This window comes from Balaenoptera physalus (assembly GCF_965194825.1).
Source record: "Balaenoptera physalus genome assembly, chromosome: 16".
In the NCBI taxonomy this organism is placed as follows: domain Eukaryota; kingdom Metazoa; phylum Chordata; class Mammalia; order Artiodactyla; family Balaenopteridae; genus Balaenoptera; species Balaenoptera physalus.
The window spans coordinates 88,403,428-88,423,568 of NC_138898.1; the positions used below are offsets into that span (position 1 = coordinate 88,403,428).

Below are 20,141 nucleotides of genomic sequence, written 5' to 3' on the forward strand. Positions count from 1 at the left end.
GCAGCAGATCAGGAGGAAGGGGGAGCCAAGGGTGTTCTCCCAGCAGCCACCAGAGAGATGTCCCAAGCTGCCTAGAGGTGGAATGAGATGAGAGATTCAGTGACATGGAGGTCCCTGGTGACATTAGGGGTCTATCTGGGTGGAGTGGTGGGGCAGAGGCGAGGCTGCAGAGGGGGAAGGAGGGACAGGCTAATGGGGATATGGATGGAACTATTATGGGTCATCTTTCCGGGAAGTTTGGGCACCCAGGGCAGGAGAGAGAGGGGGTTGTATGTTTTTAAGATGGGAGAGCCATGAGAGTGAGTAAATGCTGTTGGAAAGCAGCCAGCCGAGGGGGAGGTTAAAGATTCACGGGGTGAGTGGATCCTCTGGGTATGAGGTCTCCCAAGAGGCAGGAGAAGGCAGAGACAGCTCTGCCCTCGGCCCTCCCCGGGGAGCGGAAGGTGCACACCTGCCCTGTGCAGGAGGGAGATGCTCACTTGTCCTCAGACACACGGCTAGTGGGGTGCAGTCCCCACCCCACAGATGGAAGGCAATAATTGGCCTCATTACGTGGCTGGAAGAAGTCCCTGGGAACCCAGATTTTTCTGTCTCCAAAGCTAGGCTCTTACTGCACTTGCTCCGCAGAGGAGGAAGATGTGGCCCTGCCCTCTGGAGCTCCTAGTCTGAGGTGAAGCTGCCAGACAGAGTACAGGCAGTTCAGGCAAGGGCCAGAGGGGAAGCCCCAAACTCCATTGCCTGAAGGGCCAGGAAGAATCCAGAAATGGAACAAGGGGGCCACATGTGTGGCAGCTATGTGAGCATGGAGACAGTAAGGAGGGGAGGGGGCTGTGACCACATGAGGGCTCGTGTCCCCCTCCAGTGGGGCATTCCCATAGTCCAGCCCAGGAGCAGCTCCCTATGGCCAGCTCTTTGGGTTTTGAGAGAACTGGAGTATCCCGATTTCAGGGGGAACTCGTCTCCAGATCAGAGAGACAGTGCAGTAAAGGGATGGGATATTGAGATGGAGGGACCCCTGACCAGCCGGGAAGTGGCTAGGCACGTCCAGGGAGGCCGCTGCCAGGTGCTGCTGGGGAGGGGCTGGGGAGGGCAGAGGGTGGGGGTGGGGCAAGGGGCCTTGTGCACAGAGGAAGCGAGCAGCGGGCGCAGAGAGGGACGAGCTGACCAGGGTGGCCCGAGGGTGGCCCCTACGACGCCATCTGGTCCTTTGGGACCCACACCCACCATCCTCGCTGCAACACTCCCCGCCCCCTCAGGCCTGTCCTCGCCACTCCAGGGTCCAGGACCGGGGGTCCAAGGTGAGGAGGGGGAGGCCTCTTCAGGCGGCCCGGGATGGGGCTTCACTAACTGAGTGTCATCTAATTGAGTGCTAATTAAGCCCAATTTGTACCCTGGCCTGGGGCGCCCTGAGGCCGTGCCTGCCCTTCACGGGGCGGCAGGGCCCCAGCTGGGAGCCTCCCGTTACAGTCCTGCGGCGACAGTCGCCAACCCCGGCGCGGACGCGCGCACCCAGGGATGCGGCGGGGCGAGTGGCCGGGTGGGGAAGGGTTAAGCCCACCGAGCTCGCGGCTGCCTAGAGCGGCGGCGGCGGCGGCAGCGGCGGCCGCGGCAGCGGGGGCCGGGGCGCGGGGCCGCGCGGGCGGCGGGCGGGGGACAGGATGCGGATGCCGGGGGGACTTCCTGTGCCGGCCCCCGCCGCCCCCGCCCCCGGCCCGGCCGCTACCCGCACGGACGCACGGCCGGCGGGTTGCACGCTCGGGCGGGCGGGCGAGGGAACGGGGACCCCGGCCCGGCCGCGGCGCCCGCCGCCCGCGGGGCCCGGCACCTGTGGCCGCCGGCGGACCCCGGCCGGGCCCGCGCTGCCCCGGGCTGAAAAGACGCCGGTGGCACCCAGCCCCGCCGACCTCGGGCCGGGCCGTCCACCGGGGCCGCCCTCGGGGCCGCCCCGCAGCCCTGGGCGCCCGCGATGGTCCCGCACGGCCGGCCCTGAGCCCCGCGCTGGTTCGGGGCTCGGCCTCCTCCAGCCCCCACCCCAGGGAGCCGACACCAACTTCTGCTCTTGAACTCCGCTCTGCCCCCTTCTTTTGGCCCAAAGCGACCTCGGCAACCAGACCGCGGCAGACCCTCCTGAGTGCCCAGAAAGGCCCCGGGGTGGCCTGGCGCCTCCCCGGCACTTTCTGGATGGAGGCGCCTCGGGAAGGTGCTGGCTGAACGCTTTGGCCTTCACCTTCCAGCCCCTGCTGACCACACCTCCCCTAGTGCAGAGGCTGCGTGAGGAGCAGGAAATGCTGTACCAGGTGAGGCCCAGTGGGTAGGACACTGGGTGAACCTAGGGACGCTTCTCTTAAGAGGCTTTGGACTGGATTCTGCAGGGCTAGGGAGACCTGGAGTCACCCTGTTAGGAGGGGAGGGAGGACTGGACATGGGCACACCTCTGCGGGGGCCAAGGTGGACGCAGGAGAGAGGCGGGGGGCCCTCCAGACCTCAGGACTGCCTGGGCACCGGGCCAGGCAGGCAGCCCGCCAGTTCCGTGGGTCGTGGTGCCCTGGAAACGTGCCTTCCTGGGAGCTGAGGTGGCACCTGGACCGACCCACATGGCCTGGAACCGCTGGTCTGCTGGCGGCCTGGGAAGGTGGGGTGCACCCCCAGAGCAGCCTGGGAGGCAGGAGGCCAGGGAATTGAACAGACTTGTCAGTGCTTGGAAGGGGGCTAGGGGAGTGTGAGATGGACAAGTCTCTCTTTTTTCTGCAGACTTCCCCAAATGTCCCTTCTGGGAGTGCAGCTAGCCACCTTAGTATCGTCCCTCAGTGACGCGCAGCTGCACGGGCTGCCCCGGGTGTGGGGCTGAATGCGGGCCCTGCACAAAGTCTGGAGAGGCGGGATTCCTTGTGCAGGCGAACGGGCTGGGGATCCAAGCCTCTAGGCCACCCCTGCTCATCCCTTTCCTGGCTGTGGACCACACGGTCCTCCTTTCCAGCAGGGGTGAGCTGCCAGCTCTGGGGGGCGTCGAGGGAGTTGGTGCCCCTGGGCCCGGGGCTCACAGCACTCCCACGCACCTGAACAGCTTCCTTCCTTCCTCAGCACAGCTGGCTCCCTGGGATCTCGGTCTGACTGCCAGGATGGAGGTAGGGCCAGCAACCAAGACCTTCGTGCTGGAGCTTCGGTGTCTTGAAGATGGGGGCTCAGGGCCTGACACCCTCTCAGGTGAGGGGCTGGGGGGGTGGCCTCCGACCTCCTAAACCAGGAGATGGTCCTCAGGTCCCCAGCGAGGATCCTTTGACGGAGCCCAGGCCTGCCACAGCTGGGAGGGAGCCCTGAATGGTGGCGGGCAGCCTGCTGTCTGGAGGGGCGCCCACCTGGCAGTTTTGGGGTGTGGAGGGCAGGCTGCACCCACTCACATCGGCAGGTTCACCTCGAGAGAGCAGTGGCTGTCTCAGGCTGCAGTCTTGCTGGTGAGGGCTGCTTGGCAGCGCAGATGTTCTCAGCCCCTGCGCCGGACCTGGATAAGTGCTGGCTGGGACCCTCTGCTGTTTCCCCAGGGCTCACACAGCCTCCATTTTTCTCCCACTTGTCCCTGGCTCCAGACTCAAGGTCCCAGATTGAGTTCAGCGGCAGAGGGGCCCTCTTGTCATTGGCCGCGTGGCTTTTCTTTGGCCTCTGACCTCGTCCACTTTTCCTTGACCTCTGCTTCCATCCAGCTTTCTCCCCTCTTGCCCAGAGGCAACTGTGGCCCTGCAGAACCTTCCAAGACCCCGTCTCTCTCTGGGACCTGCTCTGGGCGAATCTTCCATGGTGGCCACACTCGTGGGACTCGACTCCCCACTCTGGGCTTCGAGGGTGCTGAGTGAGGGGCTGGGGCAGGGTTGAACAGAGCATGAAAAGGACCAAGGGAACTGGAGGGGTTGAATGGGGATGAGTGGACTTAACTAGGACTCTTTTGGCTTTTTTTTTTTTTTTTTGCCCATGCTGCGCAGCTTGCAAGATCTTAGTTCCCTGACCAGGGATTGAACCCGCACCCTCAGCTGTGAAAGCTCCGAGTCCTAACCACTGGGCCGCCAGGGAATTCCCAGGACTCTTTTGGCTTAAATATTTAACTGACAAAAATCTCACGAGAGCAGACACATCAGGTGACACTTAAGTATACGTTTACTACAACATTGTTGTTAACAATGTTTAAAATGCCATCAGAAGTCAGGAGTGGCCGTATGGCCAAGCACTGTCCTAGAAATGAGAGGACCCACACAGAGGCGTGATGTGTCCCTGCTGCCCCCAGAGGTGGTGGGAGAAGGGAGTGTCCATGTGACCTTCGATTTGCCGAGAAAACAGGTTTTCATGGCTGTCTTCCCTCCCTTCCCGCATACTCCCACCTGATGTGAGTGTATAGGAAAAATGCATTCACTGATCCATTAGTCTAAGCAAAGGTTATTGGGAATAGTTTCCTAAAAGGGAATTATTTACATGTAGATATCCCTTGGCTTTATTAATTCAATATACTCCTGGAAAAGTAGCCAGAAAACAAAATTTACAAAATCAAACCTCTACTTTCCATTACAAAATTGAAAAGATGATATTGTAGGAAGAACAGATGTTGAAATCAGACTTGGGAATGGAGAAAGACTCTTCGGATTTTCTGATAACACAGCAGGAATGCTCAAAGTGAGAAACTGCGTGTGGGTTTTGTGAAACAGCAACGGAATGAGTCCTGTTTAGCTGAGCTTACACTACGTCCTGTACCGTGCTGGGGCTGTACATTTATCCCCTCTAATTCTCACGATTTCCCTGAAAGGGATTTGTCTCCTTTAGCAGATGGGGAAATTCAGGTTCCCAGAGGTTAAGTAATTGGCCAGTTGCCATGTTGACTTGGGGCTGTGAGTTGGTCCTTTCCATCCCAGAATAACAATCTAAAACACTTCCAGCCTAAGGACTGTTTCAGATGGAGCTAGTTATATCCTCAGTATTTCCAAACTGTTTGTTAGTTTTCAAACCCATTCCAAACCCACAGGGAGAGGAATTTTTCAAGCACCTGCTAGGGGTAATGTCAGGGCTCTTCCTGCTTCACTCATTAAGCTGTTGGTGTGGGTGTCCCTAAGCTATGTTACAGACAAGGAGGGCCCTGAACCTGCAGGAGGTTAGACAGCTGCTAACTGGTAGAGTTTTTCTGAACTGAGGACTTCCGACCTGGAAACCTCGCGTTCTCTCTGACACTTTGGTGACGTTTAGAAACTGCTGCAGAAACACTTCCAGGCAGCCTTACAGAAATTCTTTATTATGTACAGAGAAGGTGAGTTCCATTTATTTGAGGTGTGACCTTAACTGAGGTCCGAGTTCAGCATGGGCTTGTGGCTTAGCCGTGGGAATGGCTGCTTCACTGTTTCCTACTGGATGGCGGTTAAGCCCGAAGGACTTCTCAGGGAGTGGTGTTGGGGAGCCGCAGGCACCCACGGTGGTGTCACTGCCAAGGTCTAAGGCATGGAGCCTGTGTGGAAGAAGGCCCAGAGGAGAGGTCAGGGGGCTGGGGTCCAGAGTGATGTGACCAGCTGTCCCTGGGGCACATTTCCAAGCCAACTCCGCACCTCTGGGCATTTCCGTTTCTACCATGCCGCCATTGTCACTTGGTCCAGTGTTTTGGGGTCCCTGCTGAGGCCTCGGGAGTGTATCGTAGAGTGACTGTACACGGGGCAGGGTAAGGGGGGAGATCCTGGGAGTCTGGATCGGAGAGCTGCCTGTAGATCTTTCTCTCCTGGCTTCCTGCCATTTCCACTACAGGTGGCAGCGGTGGGAGTGAGAGTCAGGAGGAGGAAGAGGCTCAGGAGAGGAACAGCAGCCCACCGCGGCCAGCAGTCTCAGCCCCGACGGGGGCCGGTGCAACCGCTGAGGGAGCCCCGCCAGAACAGCAGGAGTTGCAACCCCAACAGTTAGAACAGCAGCCAGAGCTGCAGCAGCAGCCACAGCAGGAGCAGCTGCAACAGCTGCAGCCACGAGACCAAGTGTCAGGACATCAGCCAAACTTGCAGCAGCAACAGCAGCAGCAAGACGGGCAAGAGCAGCCGCCTCGACCACAGCCGGAAAAACCCCAATCTGTGCAACAGGAGCCACTGAAACCACAGCTGCAGCTGATGCAACAGCAGAAACAGTTACAAGAGCAGCACAGGCAAGAGCACCAGCTGTCACAGCCACAGCAGGAACAGTTCCAGCAGCAGCAAGATGGGCAACAGCAGCTGCCTCGACAGCAGCCAGAACTACAGGAAAATCCCCAATCTGTGCAATATGAGCAGCAGAAACCACAGCCGCAGCGGCTGCAACAGCAGGAACAATCACAGGAGCGGCAAGTGCAAGAACAGCAGCTGTCACAGCAACAGCGGGAACAGTTACAATCTCAGCAGCTGCCACCACAACAGCAGCAGTTGCAAGAGCAGTTACAGCAGGAACAGTCACAGCTGCAGCAGCAGGAACAGTTACAGCAACAGCAGACACGGTTACAACCACAGCAGGAACAGTTACAGCAACAGCAGACACAGTTACAACCACAGCAGGAACAGTTACAGCTGCAGCAGCAGCAACAGTTACAGCTGCAGCAGCAACAGTTACAGCAGCAGCAGCAGCTGCAGCAGCAACAATTACAGCTGCAGCAGCAGGAACAGTTGCAGCAGCTGCAGCAGCAACAGTTGCAGCAGCAGCGGCTGTTGCAGCAGCAGCAAGAACAGTTACAGCAGCAGCTGTTGCAGCAGCAGCAAGAACAGTTGCAGCTATTGCAGCAGCAGCAAGAACAGTTACAGCAGCAGCTGTTGCAGCAGCAGCAGTTACAGCAGCAGCAGCTGCTGCAGCAGCAGCAAGAACAGTTGCAGCAGCAGCAGCTGCAGCCCCGGCCACTGGAGCCGGAGGAGGAGGAGGAGGAAGAGGTGGAGCTGGAGCTCCTGCCGGTGGACCTGGGGTCGGAGCAGGAGCTGGCGCGGCAGCAGGAGCTGGAGCGGCAGCAGGAACAGCGGCAGCTGCAGCTCAAACTGCAGGAGCAACTGCAGCAGCTGGAGAAGCAGCTGGAGCAGCAGGAGGTGCAGCTGGAGCTGAGCCCAGTGGAGCTGGGGGCCCCGCCGCCGGAGCTGCAGCTGGAGCTGACCCCCGTGCCGCCAGAGCTGCAGCTGGAGCTGGTGCCCGCCGCGGGGGGCGGCGCTGCCGCCGTCCCGGGGACGCCCGCCGCGGTCGTGGTGGCGCCCCCGGGCTACGTGGTGCTGCAGGAGCTCATGGTGCTGCCGGCCGTGTCGGCGCCCTCGGTGGTGGCCATCCCGGGCCCGGCGGGCAGCGCGGCCCTGACGCCGGCCCGGCAGCGGCGGCGGCGGCGCGCCCGGGACCGGCCGACCATCTGCGGGGAGTGCGGCAAGGGCTTCAGCCGCAGCACGGACCTGGTGCGGCACCAGGCCACGCACACGGGCGAGCGGCCGCACCGCTGCGGCGAGTGCGGCAAGAGCTTCTCGCAGCACTCGAATCTGGTGACGCACCAGCGCATCCACACGGGCGAGAAGCCCTACGCGTGCCCGTACTGCGCCAAGCGCTTCAGCGAGAGCTCGGCGCTCGTGCAGCACCAGCGCACGCACACGGGCGAGCGGCCCTACGCCTGCGGCGACTGCGGCAAGCGCTTCAGCGTCTCGTCCAACCTGCTGCGCCACCGCCGCACGCACTCGGGCGAGCGGCCTTATGTGTGCGAGGACTGCGGCGAGCGCTTCCGCCACAAGGTGCAGATCCGCCGCCACGAGCGCCAGCTGCACGGCGCCGGGCGCTCCCGGGGCCTGGGCCTGCTCCGCGGCGCGCGCGCGGCCGCCGGCGGGGCCCCGCGCGCCGAGCAGGCTGCGGACAAGGCGCCGTGACCCCGGGCGGGGGCCGAGGTCGGGGAGGGCGCCGCTTCCCCTTGCCCCCCACCCGGGAAGCGCCGCGCCCGCTAGGACGTCTTGACCCAGTTCCGGGGTCTCGGGACGTCCTGGAATATCGCCGGGAAAAGGCTGCCATCCTTCTCCCGGGTCAACTGAGTGGTCGGACGGGTTCACCCTCAGAAACACTCCGCAGGAGAAAGTCGACGAGGCTAAAACAGCACGGATGTTGCACATCAGTACAAACAGCACACGGTTCAAATTCGGCATCGGGTACCGATGGGTGAGAAGTCGGTCAGGGAAGCCTCCCTGGGAAAATTGGACTTACTGGAGATGAGAGCCGCAGGGGAAAAATTCCAATGACAAGACGAGACAGTGGGTGACGTTCGACAGAGCTCGAACACTGACCAGGGAGTCCGATATACGTGGTACAACGCACGTGAAAAGGATTTGGTCCTGGTGAAAATTATTTCATGGGAAAAAAAGGAAATGTATCTGCACTACGTAGAAAACTGATCAAGGCATTAAATTGTCCTCAATGGCATTTGCCTTGAAAATACTTCCTAGAATGAAAATTCATCAGGGTGCATAAAATCCTGATTAAAATGTTTGTGTTCATAAACACAGGGTCCGAGTGTCCGCTGGGTCAATGTGCAAACGCCAGGAAGTCCACTCTGGCCGAAGGTGAAACCTTCCCTCCAGGGCCACCCAGGCAAGCCTCAGGCTGGCTCTAGGCCTCTTTGCTGCCGTGTTCCCATGCCCGCAGCCGCTCCCTAATGCCTCTTGAATAGAAGCCTGGGGCTGAAGCAGAGGGCATTCTGGGAGTGCTGTCCAAGGTCCTAAGGGGTGGTCCCTCCATCCTTCCCAAAGAGCTCCGGGTAGCCCCACGCTAGCCTCCCTTCTCAGATGCCCGTCCAGGGACTGAGGCTCTGGGGTCGGGGCCTTGAGACGCAGGGGTAGGTTCTCCCGGGCCAGGCTGTGCAGAGGGCTGGCCCGAGTAGACCCTGCCTCATCGCCGGGAGTCAGAGGGAGAATGTCAGGGACAAGGATTGGAGGCAACAGAAATGCTCTTTATGACAATTTTGTAAACATCTGGGGCTCAGTCAAAGCAGCAGCAATCATGATGCCTTGTGGGAAGGCAGGATGATGCCAGGGGCGGGGTACACCTGCCACCTCAGGCCCCCAAGCCCTTCCTGCTCTCGACTCCCCCGTGCAGCTCCTTAGATGCTGCCCTGCTGTCCTTCCTGCTTCTCCTTTACTAACAGAGCCTGCTACGTTTTACAGATGTGTTGGTAAGTGAGAAACAAACAATGAAAAATAAATAAAAATGAGGAAGTACCTTGTCCTGCCTGTGTTTTCACCTCTGGGTTGTATGGCGCTTCGGTTCTCTGGCACATTTTCCTGGTCGCTCTAGAAGCAAGGGACTCAGTATTCAGGCCCGTGCCCAGTGCTCCTCACCCTAGAGCCTTCCTTCTAGCCTGAGACCCTTGGTGGGGGATGGGCTCATTCAGTAAAACCCTCCTGGGAGCAATGAGGACCAGAGAGCGGACGCTGGAGGAAGCCGGTTTTGGCGTCTCCATGGCCTTAATAAATCACTCACACGTAGACCCTGTTTCAAGGTCTGCTCCTGGGGAGCCCACCTTAAGACTGACGGTGTTGACAGCGGTCTTAGCAAGTGGAGTCTAAAGTGGGGACCCTGGGCTTGGACCACTCGCCCATTGTAGCAACAGGGGCCCCCTTGTGGGTGGTGACCCCTGGCCACTATACTGATGGACAGGACAGGATACCAGGTGAGAGGGGATGCCCCAGCTCATGCGGTATCTCGAGCACTTCAGAGATGTGAGAAATGGTTATTATAGGTACTGTGGAATTGGTTGGTTTTGCTGAGCACCATTAAAGCCACGATGAGGGTAAAAGAGAGGCTCGGGACCACAGTTATCAACTGAAGGCACAGAGAGACCATCAGAAGGCCTCCATGCAGTATTTAAAGGGACTCAGTTCTTTCTGCCAAGCGTCGACTACCAAGGACTAAGCACAAGGCGTAATGCAAGAGTAGTGAAGCTTCTGGCTTGGATCGGGGTATCTGGGCAACGACCTTGAGAACACCAAGCCCCAACATTCCCCTCAACTCTGGGCAGCAGATGTGACCCGATTTCCCTTGCTAGAAACACCAGCTGTGCCTCTTACCTTGTCCAGAGACCATGCAGAGGTCTGGTTGAGGCAGATGTCTTTCAAGACAATACTTGCCCTCCTATAATGAGGTTCTAGGCCCGGCGCGGCCTGGCTGGGGCAGCGCTGGCTCCGCCAAGGAAGGGAAGGGATTATTCACCAAAGGACCTGCAAGTCCTGGCTAATACCTACCGGCGGGAACAAGGGAAGCACACCTAGGAGTGGATCTGGAGGTTGAGGGGCTGGGAGTGGGTGGCATATTAGCCTGGAGATTGAGACACACCTCTGTGTCCCCCTGGGTAGTGCCCTGGCAAAGGCACCTGGAGCTGGTCCTACTGCTCTGCTGAAATGACCACTGGAAGCTTGGACATGACGATGGTCCACAATAAGTGAGCTGGGGTTGCCAGGACTGCCTGGGCAGAGTGTTGAGTTAAAGTATCGGAAGTCTGGAGAAAATAGATGTTTTATTCTAAAGAACCCATTGTTGACTATGCTCTGGGAGAGTGCAGAGGACCTTCCCTCCCCGAGGAGATAAGCAATGTGCAGGTGAGAAGGCACTGGCTTCATTCAGGAGCTGAGCAGAGGCTGCTGTCTGTAGACCTGGGCTGGCATTAGAAGTGCCTTCACGGAACTGGACTCTCTCTCTTGTCAACAGGGTGGCAGCATCCTTGGAGTGGCAGCGGCCAGCTGTAATGCTTAACTACCAGGACAAGGCGGACATAGTTACTGGAATGGGCAGTAAGCTTGGGATGGTGACCAGAAGGCCCAGGCCTGAAGGGATCAATGGTGTTCCCAGGGACAAGATGGGTGAACAGCCAACTAGGCTATTGCTTGATTTATATTAAAAAAAAAAAAAAGTGGTGACCTTGAAGGCCAATGTCAGCTTCCCCAATGGAAAGTCACAATCTCTTTCCCAGTTCCTAGATCTGAGCCAGTTCTGAGCCAGAGCCCACTGATCACCGGAGAAGCCGGTCCCCTGGGGAAGGACTTTACGATGCAACAGTTCCCAGTATTCGTATAGAGTAGTGTTTCCTTGGTCCTTCCCCCAAATAGACCTGGGTCCATTTCCCTGAGCAACCATTCACTGAGAGGACAAGGGTATCCAGATCTTTCAAGCAAGGGCTCTGGCCCCTTGGGGGTAAAGTTCTGAGTAACCCCATCAGACAAGCCACCTAGGCCAGCAGAGATGCTAAAGGCAAGGATGGGGAAGATGAGAAGCATCAGCTGGGGCCTCAGGGGCTGTACGTGACCCCACCAGCCCTTCTCCAGTCAGCGTTCTCCACCCAGAGTGGAATTCGCATGGGACGCGAGTGGATCTGTGTGGGTTAAGGAGGGCCCGGGACAGATGTTGATTCTCTGCCCACCTCTCCTTGGATGGGTCCTTACAGACGTACGGTCCCCCCATCCCGCCCCACCTAGCTTCCCACAGCAGCACCTGTGGGGGAAGGAGACGGAGCTCCTAACTCTGAGGAGTGTGGGAGTGTGAAAGCCCAGCTCCCTCCTCAGGTCAGGACAAGGCTGCGGCACCACTTCTCCCCCTGAGGAGCCCTGGGATGCCATGGAAGCTTCCTTCCCTCTGTGTGGCTGTGCCTGAGCCCTCCCTCCCCCTCACTCCCCTTCCCTGTGCTGCGTCCCCCTCTCTCACCAGCTTCCCCTGGCGGCATTTCCTTGAGTAACCACTGGTGCGCAAATGGTCTTCCATGGTCTGGTCCTGGGAAACCTCAGACAGGTGCCAAGACAGGAGGGGAGGCGAAGCTGGTGGGCGGGCGAAGGTCGTTCCGGCGGCAGGGTGGACAGGCCTCAGGGGTTGACAGGCATTGCTGAAGAGCTCAGAACCCAGGGGGAGAGGGAGACACAGTGGGATGGGCCGCAGGGATAGAGCCACGAGCTCTGCCACGGGGACCCAAGTGGCTTCACGGGAGAAGTCTTCCTGGGTCAGAAGGTGTCTTTTTGGTTTTTGTTGTTGTTGTTTTCTGGCCACGCAGCATGTGGGATCTTAGTTCCCCGACCAATTCCACGCCCCCTGCAGTGGAAGCTTGGAGTCTTAACTGCTGGACCACCAGGGAAGTCCCAGAAGGTGTTTGCAAGGTGAGGGTTGGAGGGACAGCGGGGCTGGCTGTGGGGTGGGAAGCATCCAGATGGAAGTCATGCTGTGTGTGAAGGATCAGAGCCGGAGAAGCTCTGGATGTGGTTAGGAATTAGGAACTCCAAGGGTTTCCCGAGGGCCAGACGGAGGTGCTATGGGAGACAGTTGTTGGGCTGAGGGGGTGGGCTGGGCAGGGGCTACAGTTTGTGGAATCACATGATTTTCAAGCCAAGAAGCTTATATTTAACCCTATGGATCAGGTTTCCCATACCTTGGACACTGGCCTATTGTATCTAGTATATTCACCTGTACTGCCATTGTCTTAATATTTGTCTTAAATGACTGATTTTGTTCTTAAACAGGTGTATGTAAAACGGGAACTGGGTTTCACCAGTACAGATGGAAGGCCAGTGGGGCAGTTCTGTGTGTCAGCTGGGTTGAGCCAACCACGTTTCCCAGAATCCCCTTTTCTGTCTCTGGTTAAGGAGGCCACACTCGGGGGCCTGCTGGGGGCAAAGAGAACACACACTAGGTGTGCAAGAAAGCAGTTCTAAATACAGTTACAACCACGTGACCCGCTGCACAAACCAGGGCTGTAATAGTTCTCAGCGTTCCGCCCTTATTTTGATGTGAATCTGTTCATTTACATATTAACCATTGTCTCCCTTTCCTACTCCCACTTCTCTACCATCTCACATAAAATACAGTCATAGTAGTTAATTTTATAGCTCAGTATTTAAGTTACAGAGAATTAAAGGTAGAAGGGAAATGACGGCACCCAAAGATGGATAAAGGGACTTTGTGTCCTCTGGGGGAAGGAGTTGGTGTGCTTTGGTTGCACGGGAGTGGTTGCACCATTGTAGGTGGACTGGTGTGTCTGCTGGTTAGGTAAGGTTTGTGGTTGTGGTTTCACACACATCTGAGGCCATGTTAGTGATGGCGCTGTGATCCATTTTCATCACATCCTCTCCCTTACGCTGTAAGAATTCCCTGTTGAACCACGGATCTCTGATGGGCTTCACAGGAAAAAAACCAACCAGTCACACTTAAAAATAGAGAGCACACGTCTGATTTTAATTCCCAACAATATAACAATATAATTCCCAACAGTAGAAAAAAAAATATATATATACATATATATATGTATATATCTATATCTCACATCTAAGCAATCATCTTCAGGAAGTGGCATTTCCATTTATCACTGGGAGGAGATGTGTGATGCTGAGATGGGAAATTCACAAAAGTTCTGCCGTGCATCCCGGCTCCCTTGGAAGGCCACCTGCAGAGACCCCTGAGTCTCCACTGGCGGAGCCTCTTCCTGGAGTCCTGGGAGTTTGCACAGCTGTCCTCTCCCCATCTTCTCTCCCAGAACGCATGGGTTTCCAGCAGCATCCTTGAAGGTGACTGCAGGGTTGAGATTGAAGTCCTCCTTACTTGTATGGACAAAACTCCACCAGGAAGCCCAGCCACGAACAGTCTCGGGGGACACTCTCCTTCCGACTCCCATGCTGGGTTCTCTGCTCCACGGCTAAATGTGGGCAGGTTCCAGGGTCTGTCGGAGTCTGCTCCTTCCCTGTCCACAACCTTACACCAGGCGGCCTCGCCTAGCCCCCTGCCTTAATTACCATCCCTTTGCCCCAGACTCCCGATACGGCTCTGACTTCTCCCCAGAATTTCTCAGCATCTCTCCCACTCCTACTTGACTTCTCCATTCCAATAGCATCTTAGACTACCTAGGCCTGCCCTCTATGCCTGCTGTCCCCGGGATGACTCCTGAGTCCTGAAGCCAGCCAAGTGTGGACCCTGGAAGGCCCATGAGCCAGGCCCTGCCACTGGGGTTCCTGCCCAATACTGATCCCCGCCTTCCCCTCTCCTAACCCTCCCCTACCTTGCTCTTGCCAGTTTCCCTCCTGAGTCCTAACCCTAACCCTAACCCTAAGTCGCGGAGGAACTCTGCTTTTCTGGGTTTATATCACATCTTGGCCGTTCTGTGCTGGCAGCCAGCTAGACCTGACTAATTCATATGTGTTGGGAGACATCAAAGGAAAACATAGAGACAAGAACATTACGAGAAGGAGTCTTCCTTGGGGAATTTTGTAAAGGAGTCCAGACCTTACAAGGCTGGCTTATCAAGTGAAAAAAATACAGTGGGAAAAATTTTTTAACCCCCCAAATTACTGAGTATAATTAGTCTCAATTTTTCGTATAATGATCATATCTGCAAGGGTTTGCAAAAGGTAGGGAGAAGGTTGTTTCTATGAGGGGGTCAGGCTAGGACTCAAGGTTTTACCTATTTTAGACACTAGTGTGAGACAGAGGGACCAGGTAAGAAGTCCTTCCTGTCTCTTTGGGATGTGTTAGTCACAATAATGGCAGTAGGGCAGGGTGTCATTCTGCTTCTTAGCAATCAGGTAAATATCTCTCTGGGCTGACCCTTGGGCTGTATTTGTGCCATATAAGGGGCTGGCTGGCTGAGCCCAGAAGTCTCTAGTAGAACAGAGAGTCTCCAGGGAATAAGATAAAGTCAGACTTTGAGTCAGCCTGCCGTCTTTCAGAAACTAGCAACGGTCCTCCAGTGAGGACTTGGGGATTGGAATTCTAGTCACCAGTTACTATGTGACAACTTTCCTTGCCTTTAGAATGTGAGCAAGAGGGTCTATTGTTCTGGGTTATTGTGTGTCAAACAGGTAAAATAATATGTGCGAATGAACCTGGCATACAGTAGACAGTTGGAATATGTTTGTTACATTGAAAGCAAGAGACCAACACATACTCTTTCCTCTATTCCAAGATTGAAAAGTTTAGACACTGTAGAAATGAAGACTTTGTGAGGCCCCCAGATGGTAGAAAGGCAGAGTGATGCCCTTAGGATTCTCCCTTGCAGGTAGGGCCTGGTAGGGCTCCCAGGTAACTTTATCCATCCTGTGACATCAGCCACCACCCAGGCATCTCCCCAAAGCCCTGGACCTGAGGACTCATTGGTCTCCCAGACTTGGATGTTCCAAAGATCTAAAGCTCAATCAGGCCACACGGAGCTCTCAATCCCTGGCCAAGCCTGTACCTCCTGATTTCTCCCTTCAGTGGCTGGCAGCACCGTCCACATGGAGACATTGAGACACAAACCCAGGAGTCCTTCTAGATGGCCCCCGCTTCTCCTAACACACTCTGTTTCAGTTAACAATTGCTGTGCAATAATCCACCCCAAAACAGTGGCTTAAAACAACAGATACTGTATTATTTCTCACGGTTCTGCAGGCTTCCTGGGCTCAGCTGGGTGGTCTTTCTGCTCCATGTGATGTTAGCCAGGGCTGTATCATCTGAGGGCTCCGTGGGGCTGAGACATCCAAAAGGGTTCATCATGAGGCTCATAGTTAATACTGGCGTTCAGCTGGAAGCCCAGTGGGGCTGTGCCCTGGGGCACCTACATGTAACCTTTCCATGTGGCCTGGCCATCTCTCAGCAGGGTGGCTGGGTCTCAAGAGACCTGGGCTTGGAATCTGCAAGACTTCTTAGGATCCAGCCTTAGAAGCTGTGCGGTGTCACTGATGCCACATACTACTTATCGAAGTCAGTCACCGGTCCAGCCCAGAAAAAGGGGAGGGAAACAGAGTCTACTTCTTGATGGGAGGAGTTGCAAACAATTTTCAGGCATCTTTTATCTACCACATGCCCCATTCACGTGCACCAAGTTTTGCCTTGAAATTAAGCACAAAAGTTTCATCCCAACTCCCTTCTGTATTGTTATTTCTTCAATATTCAAGAATCACTCTGGGGACGTTGATCGATATTAGGCACTAAAGAAAATCTCAATAAATACGTAAGGTTGAAAATGTGCAGGCCACATTTTCCAAAATAATACAATATTTAAAGTAAAATTAAATTGTAAAAAAAAAAAAATCACTCTGGTAGTTCTGCTAAAAGCAATAACCCCAGGCCCCCATCCCACTGTCACTCCTTTAGGTCAGGCCAAGGTCCTTCCCATCTCTGCCCTAAATTTAAACATGTGTTGAATTTCTCAACCACTGATGATCCCTTCCTGTTCTCTTTGTCCTTGTGGACTTATACGTCCTTTTCCTCCTTTACTGTACTTTTAGTGATGTTTTGGGAGGGAAATGTAAATGGATGAGGTCAGCTCTCCATGTTTAATCAGAAATACCTGCCTTCAGTTTCCGGCCCCTTTTAATCCAACCTCCCCAGCATTTATCACGATGGTGATTCCAAAACACCAATCCGCCGATGTTCCCTCCTCTGGCTAAACTCCTTCTGTGGCCCTCTTTTCCCTGGACCAATGTTTGTGACTTCACTCATTTTTGCCATATGGACCTACCACTTGTACTATCATTTACTTGGCAACGTTCTTTAAATCCGGTCACTTTTCATCTGAGGTTAATTTATTCTAAGGCGATTATTGATATAGTTGGATTAATAGCTACCATACTTGTTACTGTTTTCTATTTTTTGCCTTTGTTCTTTGAATCTTTTTCTGCATTCTCTGGTGTCAGAGAATTAAATTTTTTTTTTGTTTTTTTTTTTTTAGTGATTGTCCTGAGTTTACAGTATACATTTACAACTACTTTCAGCTCAGCTGGGTGGTCCTTCTGCTTCATGGGATATTGGCTGGGGCTGTATCACCTGAGGACTCAGTGGGGCTGAGATACCCAAAAGGGTTCATCGCGAGACTTGTCGTTGATACTGGCGTTCAGCTGTGAGCTCAGCGGGGCTGTGCGCTATGCTATATCATGGGAGATAGATATATCTTATGACAGGGTATTCCCAATTCCTACTTCTTCTCCCTTATAACACCCCAGTCATTCATGTCACGTCTCCATGTGGTCCTCCTGGAGGTAAAATTCACACAAGTGCAAGGCCTTCCTAAGACTGGAACCTCTGGAACTTTTAAGTCTCAGACTTACCGCACCGAGGTCCTAACAGTTTGTCTGTTACAGTTGAAGTCTTGCTGCACCAGCACCGGCTCCAGTGCAGTTTCTGCTCCTGCAGGAGCTACTGCTCTAGTAAGCTGTGATTCTCTGTATCTGCTGTCTGTCTCTCCAATTTTGGGGGCAGTGGTTTGCCCCATGATTTCAATTCTCTGATGGATCTAGGATGAGTTGTTGATTTTCATTTGTTTTCTTGTTGTGATGATGGAGTAGTGACTTCCAAGCTCCTTAAATGTTGGACCAGAAACTGGAAGTCCTGCTAAATTCATTCTAAAAGCTAAATTTATTTACCGTAACTGGAAAACCAGTGTCACTTGACATAAATAGAAGGTAGTTGTAAAAAAAAAAAAAATACAATGGAAACAAAACGATGTTGTTAAATTATCTTTGTTTAAATGGGAGATGAGCAAATGTCTGAAAGGTGTTAGAGACCAGGGAGCCCCAAACAGAGACTTTCTCTCTGATGTTATCAGAAGGAGGAGAAGAGTAAAGGTAACAACTGCTTCCGAATGGAATTCAGTGTTACTGAAAGTCCCTTCCCAACACCTCCTAAAATGATCTCTGTCTCACATGACCTACAGGGGAACAATCTAAATTCCTTACCTCAGTAAAAGGCATTTCAGACTCTGGACGCTTTTTATCTACTAGGCTCTTTCCTACCACATTCTGCCAGGCACTAAAAACTCTGGCCATAAATTGATTTACCCTGCCAGTTTACTTCCAAGTTATTTATCTGTTTTAGGAATAAGTAAACAATGATGTAGTAAGTATATAAACATGAACCAAATTTAAATAATGCAAGTTAAACTGCCCACCAATAATTTGTGCCTCTTGCTCCCAGCAGCACGGCTTACAAGGCTGCTGAGTGACTGACTCCGGGGAGGGGAGGGGAGAAATGGAGTGGGGTTAGGTCGTCCATGGCCTTGGGGAGCTGCTCGACCAGTCTCGGACCACACTTCTTCTCTGACCTGAGGACAATCACATCCTTGGTGTGCATAGATTGTTGCTTAAATGATCTTTCCTGTTACTCGGTGCTGAACTCAATCTTGACTGATTTCCCAAATTCACCTGGAAAAGAAGTAACTTTACCTATTTATTTATTTATTTTTGGCTGCTCTGTGCAGTTTGTGGGGATCTTAGTTCCCTGACCAGGAATCCAACCCATGCCCCCTGCAGTGGAAGTGTGGAGTCCTAACCACTGGACCACCAGGGAATTCCCAAGAAGTAAATTTAAACACATCGAAATAAGGTGTAAGAAATCGAATGGTCTCCAAAAAATAAATCAGATACTTTTGCATTAATAAAATTTCCTTTCTTATAGATCTATAAACCTTTTAGTGGATGCATATAAAAATGTATCCACGAAATCAAGTTCACGGCGGGAGTGGGGTGTGTCATCTGCCTAGGTGCTGCTGTGCCCTCCACAGGGGATGCTGGTGGTGAGGAGGCCGTCAGCCATCCAGTGACTGCCATGAAGTTCATTCTGTGTGTCAGCCTTCCTGTGGCTCTGCAGCAGGGACACGGGATGTGAGAGGTACGAGGCATCTAGGTGCATTTGGAATTTGTGAGATCCAGGATGTCTCTTTCGGGGCATATGGGCTTTGATCTGTCCCCACCTTTGCACAGACTCATCCACAGGCGTGCACTGCCTTCAAAGGCTGGCCCCCCAGCTGGGCAAAGCTCCCTCCCACTAGACTCTTAGGACATGCTCCGCTGTCACCACCTGCAGGTAGTCCTCCTGGGTTCTCCTGCTGTGGGCTGGCAAAGAGTCTGGCACAGAGGAGTGCTGACCAACGTCCCCACCCAGCCCCTACATGCCCCGTGTAGGGAGAGGGCAGTAGTGCCACTGTCAGAGAGAACCAGAGAACATCACCTAGGGAATGGTGGGGGTGAGGATTCTGATCAGATATCCAGGGTGGGGATTCTGGCTAAACTGACTTGACAGGATTTCTGCTAAAACTGGGCAATGCAAAGATAGACACGGGAGCCCCAAAGTGGAGGCCTAATTGAGATGAGCCTCAGACTAAAAGTTTGGTGTGGGAGAGAGTCTTTGTCACACTCGGCTCATGCCTCATCTCTCTGCAGTCCACACTCCATCCCTGCCTGTTCCCTTCTGCCTGGACTCGAACCTCTGCCCCTGTTTGGTGAACATTTTTGTCATTTTTTTCTGCACCCAGGCTGGGAGGGAGCTGTCTGCTCTTCCTTTCTGCCCTCTGGCAGTCCCCTGCCTGTCCTGTCCCCAGACCCGGCACAACCACTCTCTGCCAGCCTGCCCTGCACTGCTGGGAGGGAGGTTAGGATGGACTCGGGGCCGGGCAGGGGCAGGCATCTGAGGGAGGGGCTGGGGCAGGGAGGGGCTCCCTCCGGAAGGACAATGGGCAGAATTCTTCACAATAGTGTCAAGGATCACAGAACCAGGAGGTGTTCCCAAACTGATCAGGTTTCCCCCCATCAGCAATTCCCATTTCCACAGCTTAACTCTGTCACCTTGTGCTACAGACTGAATGTCTGTGTCTGCTTCCTGCTCCCCTCACCCCTCAAATTCACACGTTGAAGCCTAATCCCCAACGTGATGGTATTAGGACGCGGGGACTGTGGGATGTGATTAGATCATGAGGGTGCAGCCCTCGTGAAGGATATTAGTGCCCTTAGAAAAGGGACCTCCAGAGAGATCCCTCACCCTTCCACCGTGTGAAGACTCAGTGAGAATGCTCCAGTTATGAACCAGGAAGAGGGTTCTCAACAGACTGAATGCGCCAATGCCTTGATCTTGGACTTCCCAACCTCCAGAACCGTGAGAAATAAATGTTTAAACCACCCAGTCTACGGTAACTTTGTTATAGCAGCCCAAATGGACTAAGACACTTTGTTACCTTGAAGCCTTGTCATTTTCCACATGGGTTCCCTCAACAGCCTTTGGACAGCACCCTGCATCCCATCTGGACCCCTGCTATTCCCAGCACCCCCCCTCACCATCCATCTTGGTAAGTGACAACCCACCCCTCCCTGATCCCATTGCTGGCTGCCTGCTGCTGTGGTGCCCCCACTGAGATGTGAGGCCCCAGTCATGGGATGGCCCCCCCCCTC

General features: G+C 54.5%; 1 protein-coding gene across 2 annotated transcripts; it reads left to right on the plus strand.

The window, feature by feature from the left end:
* The first annotated feature begins 1,627 nt into the window (after positions 1 to 1,627).
* ZNF853 (zinc finger protein 853) lies at positions 1,628 to 8,013 on the plus strand. 2 transcript variants are annotated; one of them, XM_082429960.1, is made up of 3 exons: positions 1,628 to 2,297; positions 3,082 to 3,204; positions 5,767 to 8,013. In XM_082429960.1, exons 2-3 carry the CDS (start codon positions 3,120 to 3,122, stop codon positions 7,857 to 7,859), a joined length of 2,178 nt encoding a protein of 725 aa, XP_082286086.1. In that variant the 5' UTR covers positions 1,628 to 2,297; positions 3,082 to 3,119; the 3' UTR covers positions 7,860 to 8,013. The 2 variants fall into 2 exon arrangements, with proteins under 2 accessions (XP_082286086.1, XP_082286085.1); XM_082429959.1 differs by having other exon boundaries at positions 3,087 to 3,204.
* The last annotated feature ends 12,128 nt before the right edge of the window (positions 8,014 to 20,141 follow it).

Excerpts from the sequence above, each read along its gene's own strand:
- ZNF853 (XM_082429959.1), top strand. Across the intron at positions 3,205-5,766 it reads AGGGCCTGACACCCTCTCAG|GTGGCAGCGGTGGGAGTGAG; the intron begins GTGAGGGGCTGG and ends TTTCCACTACAG.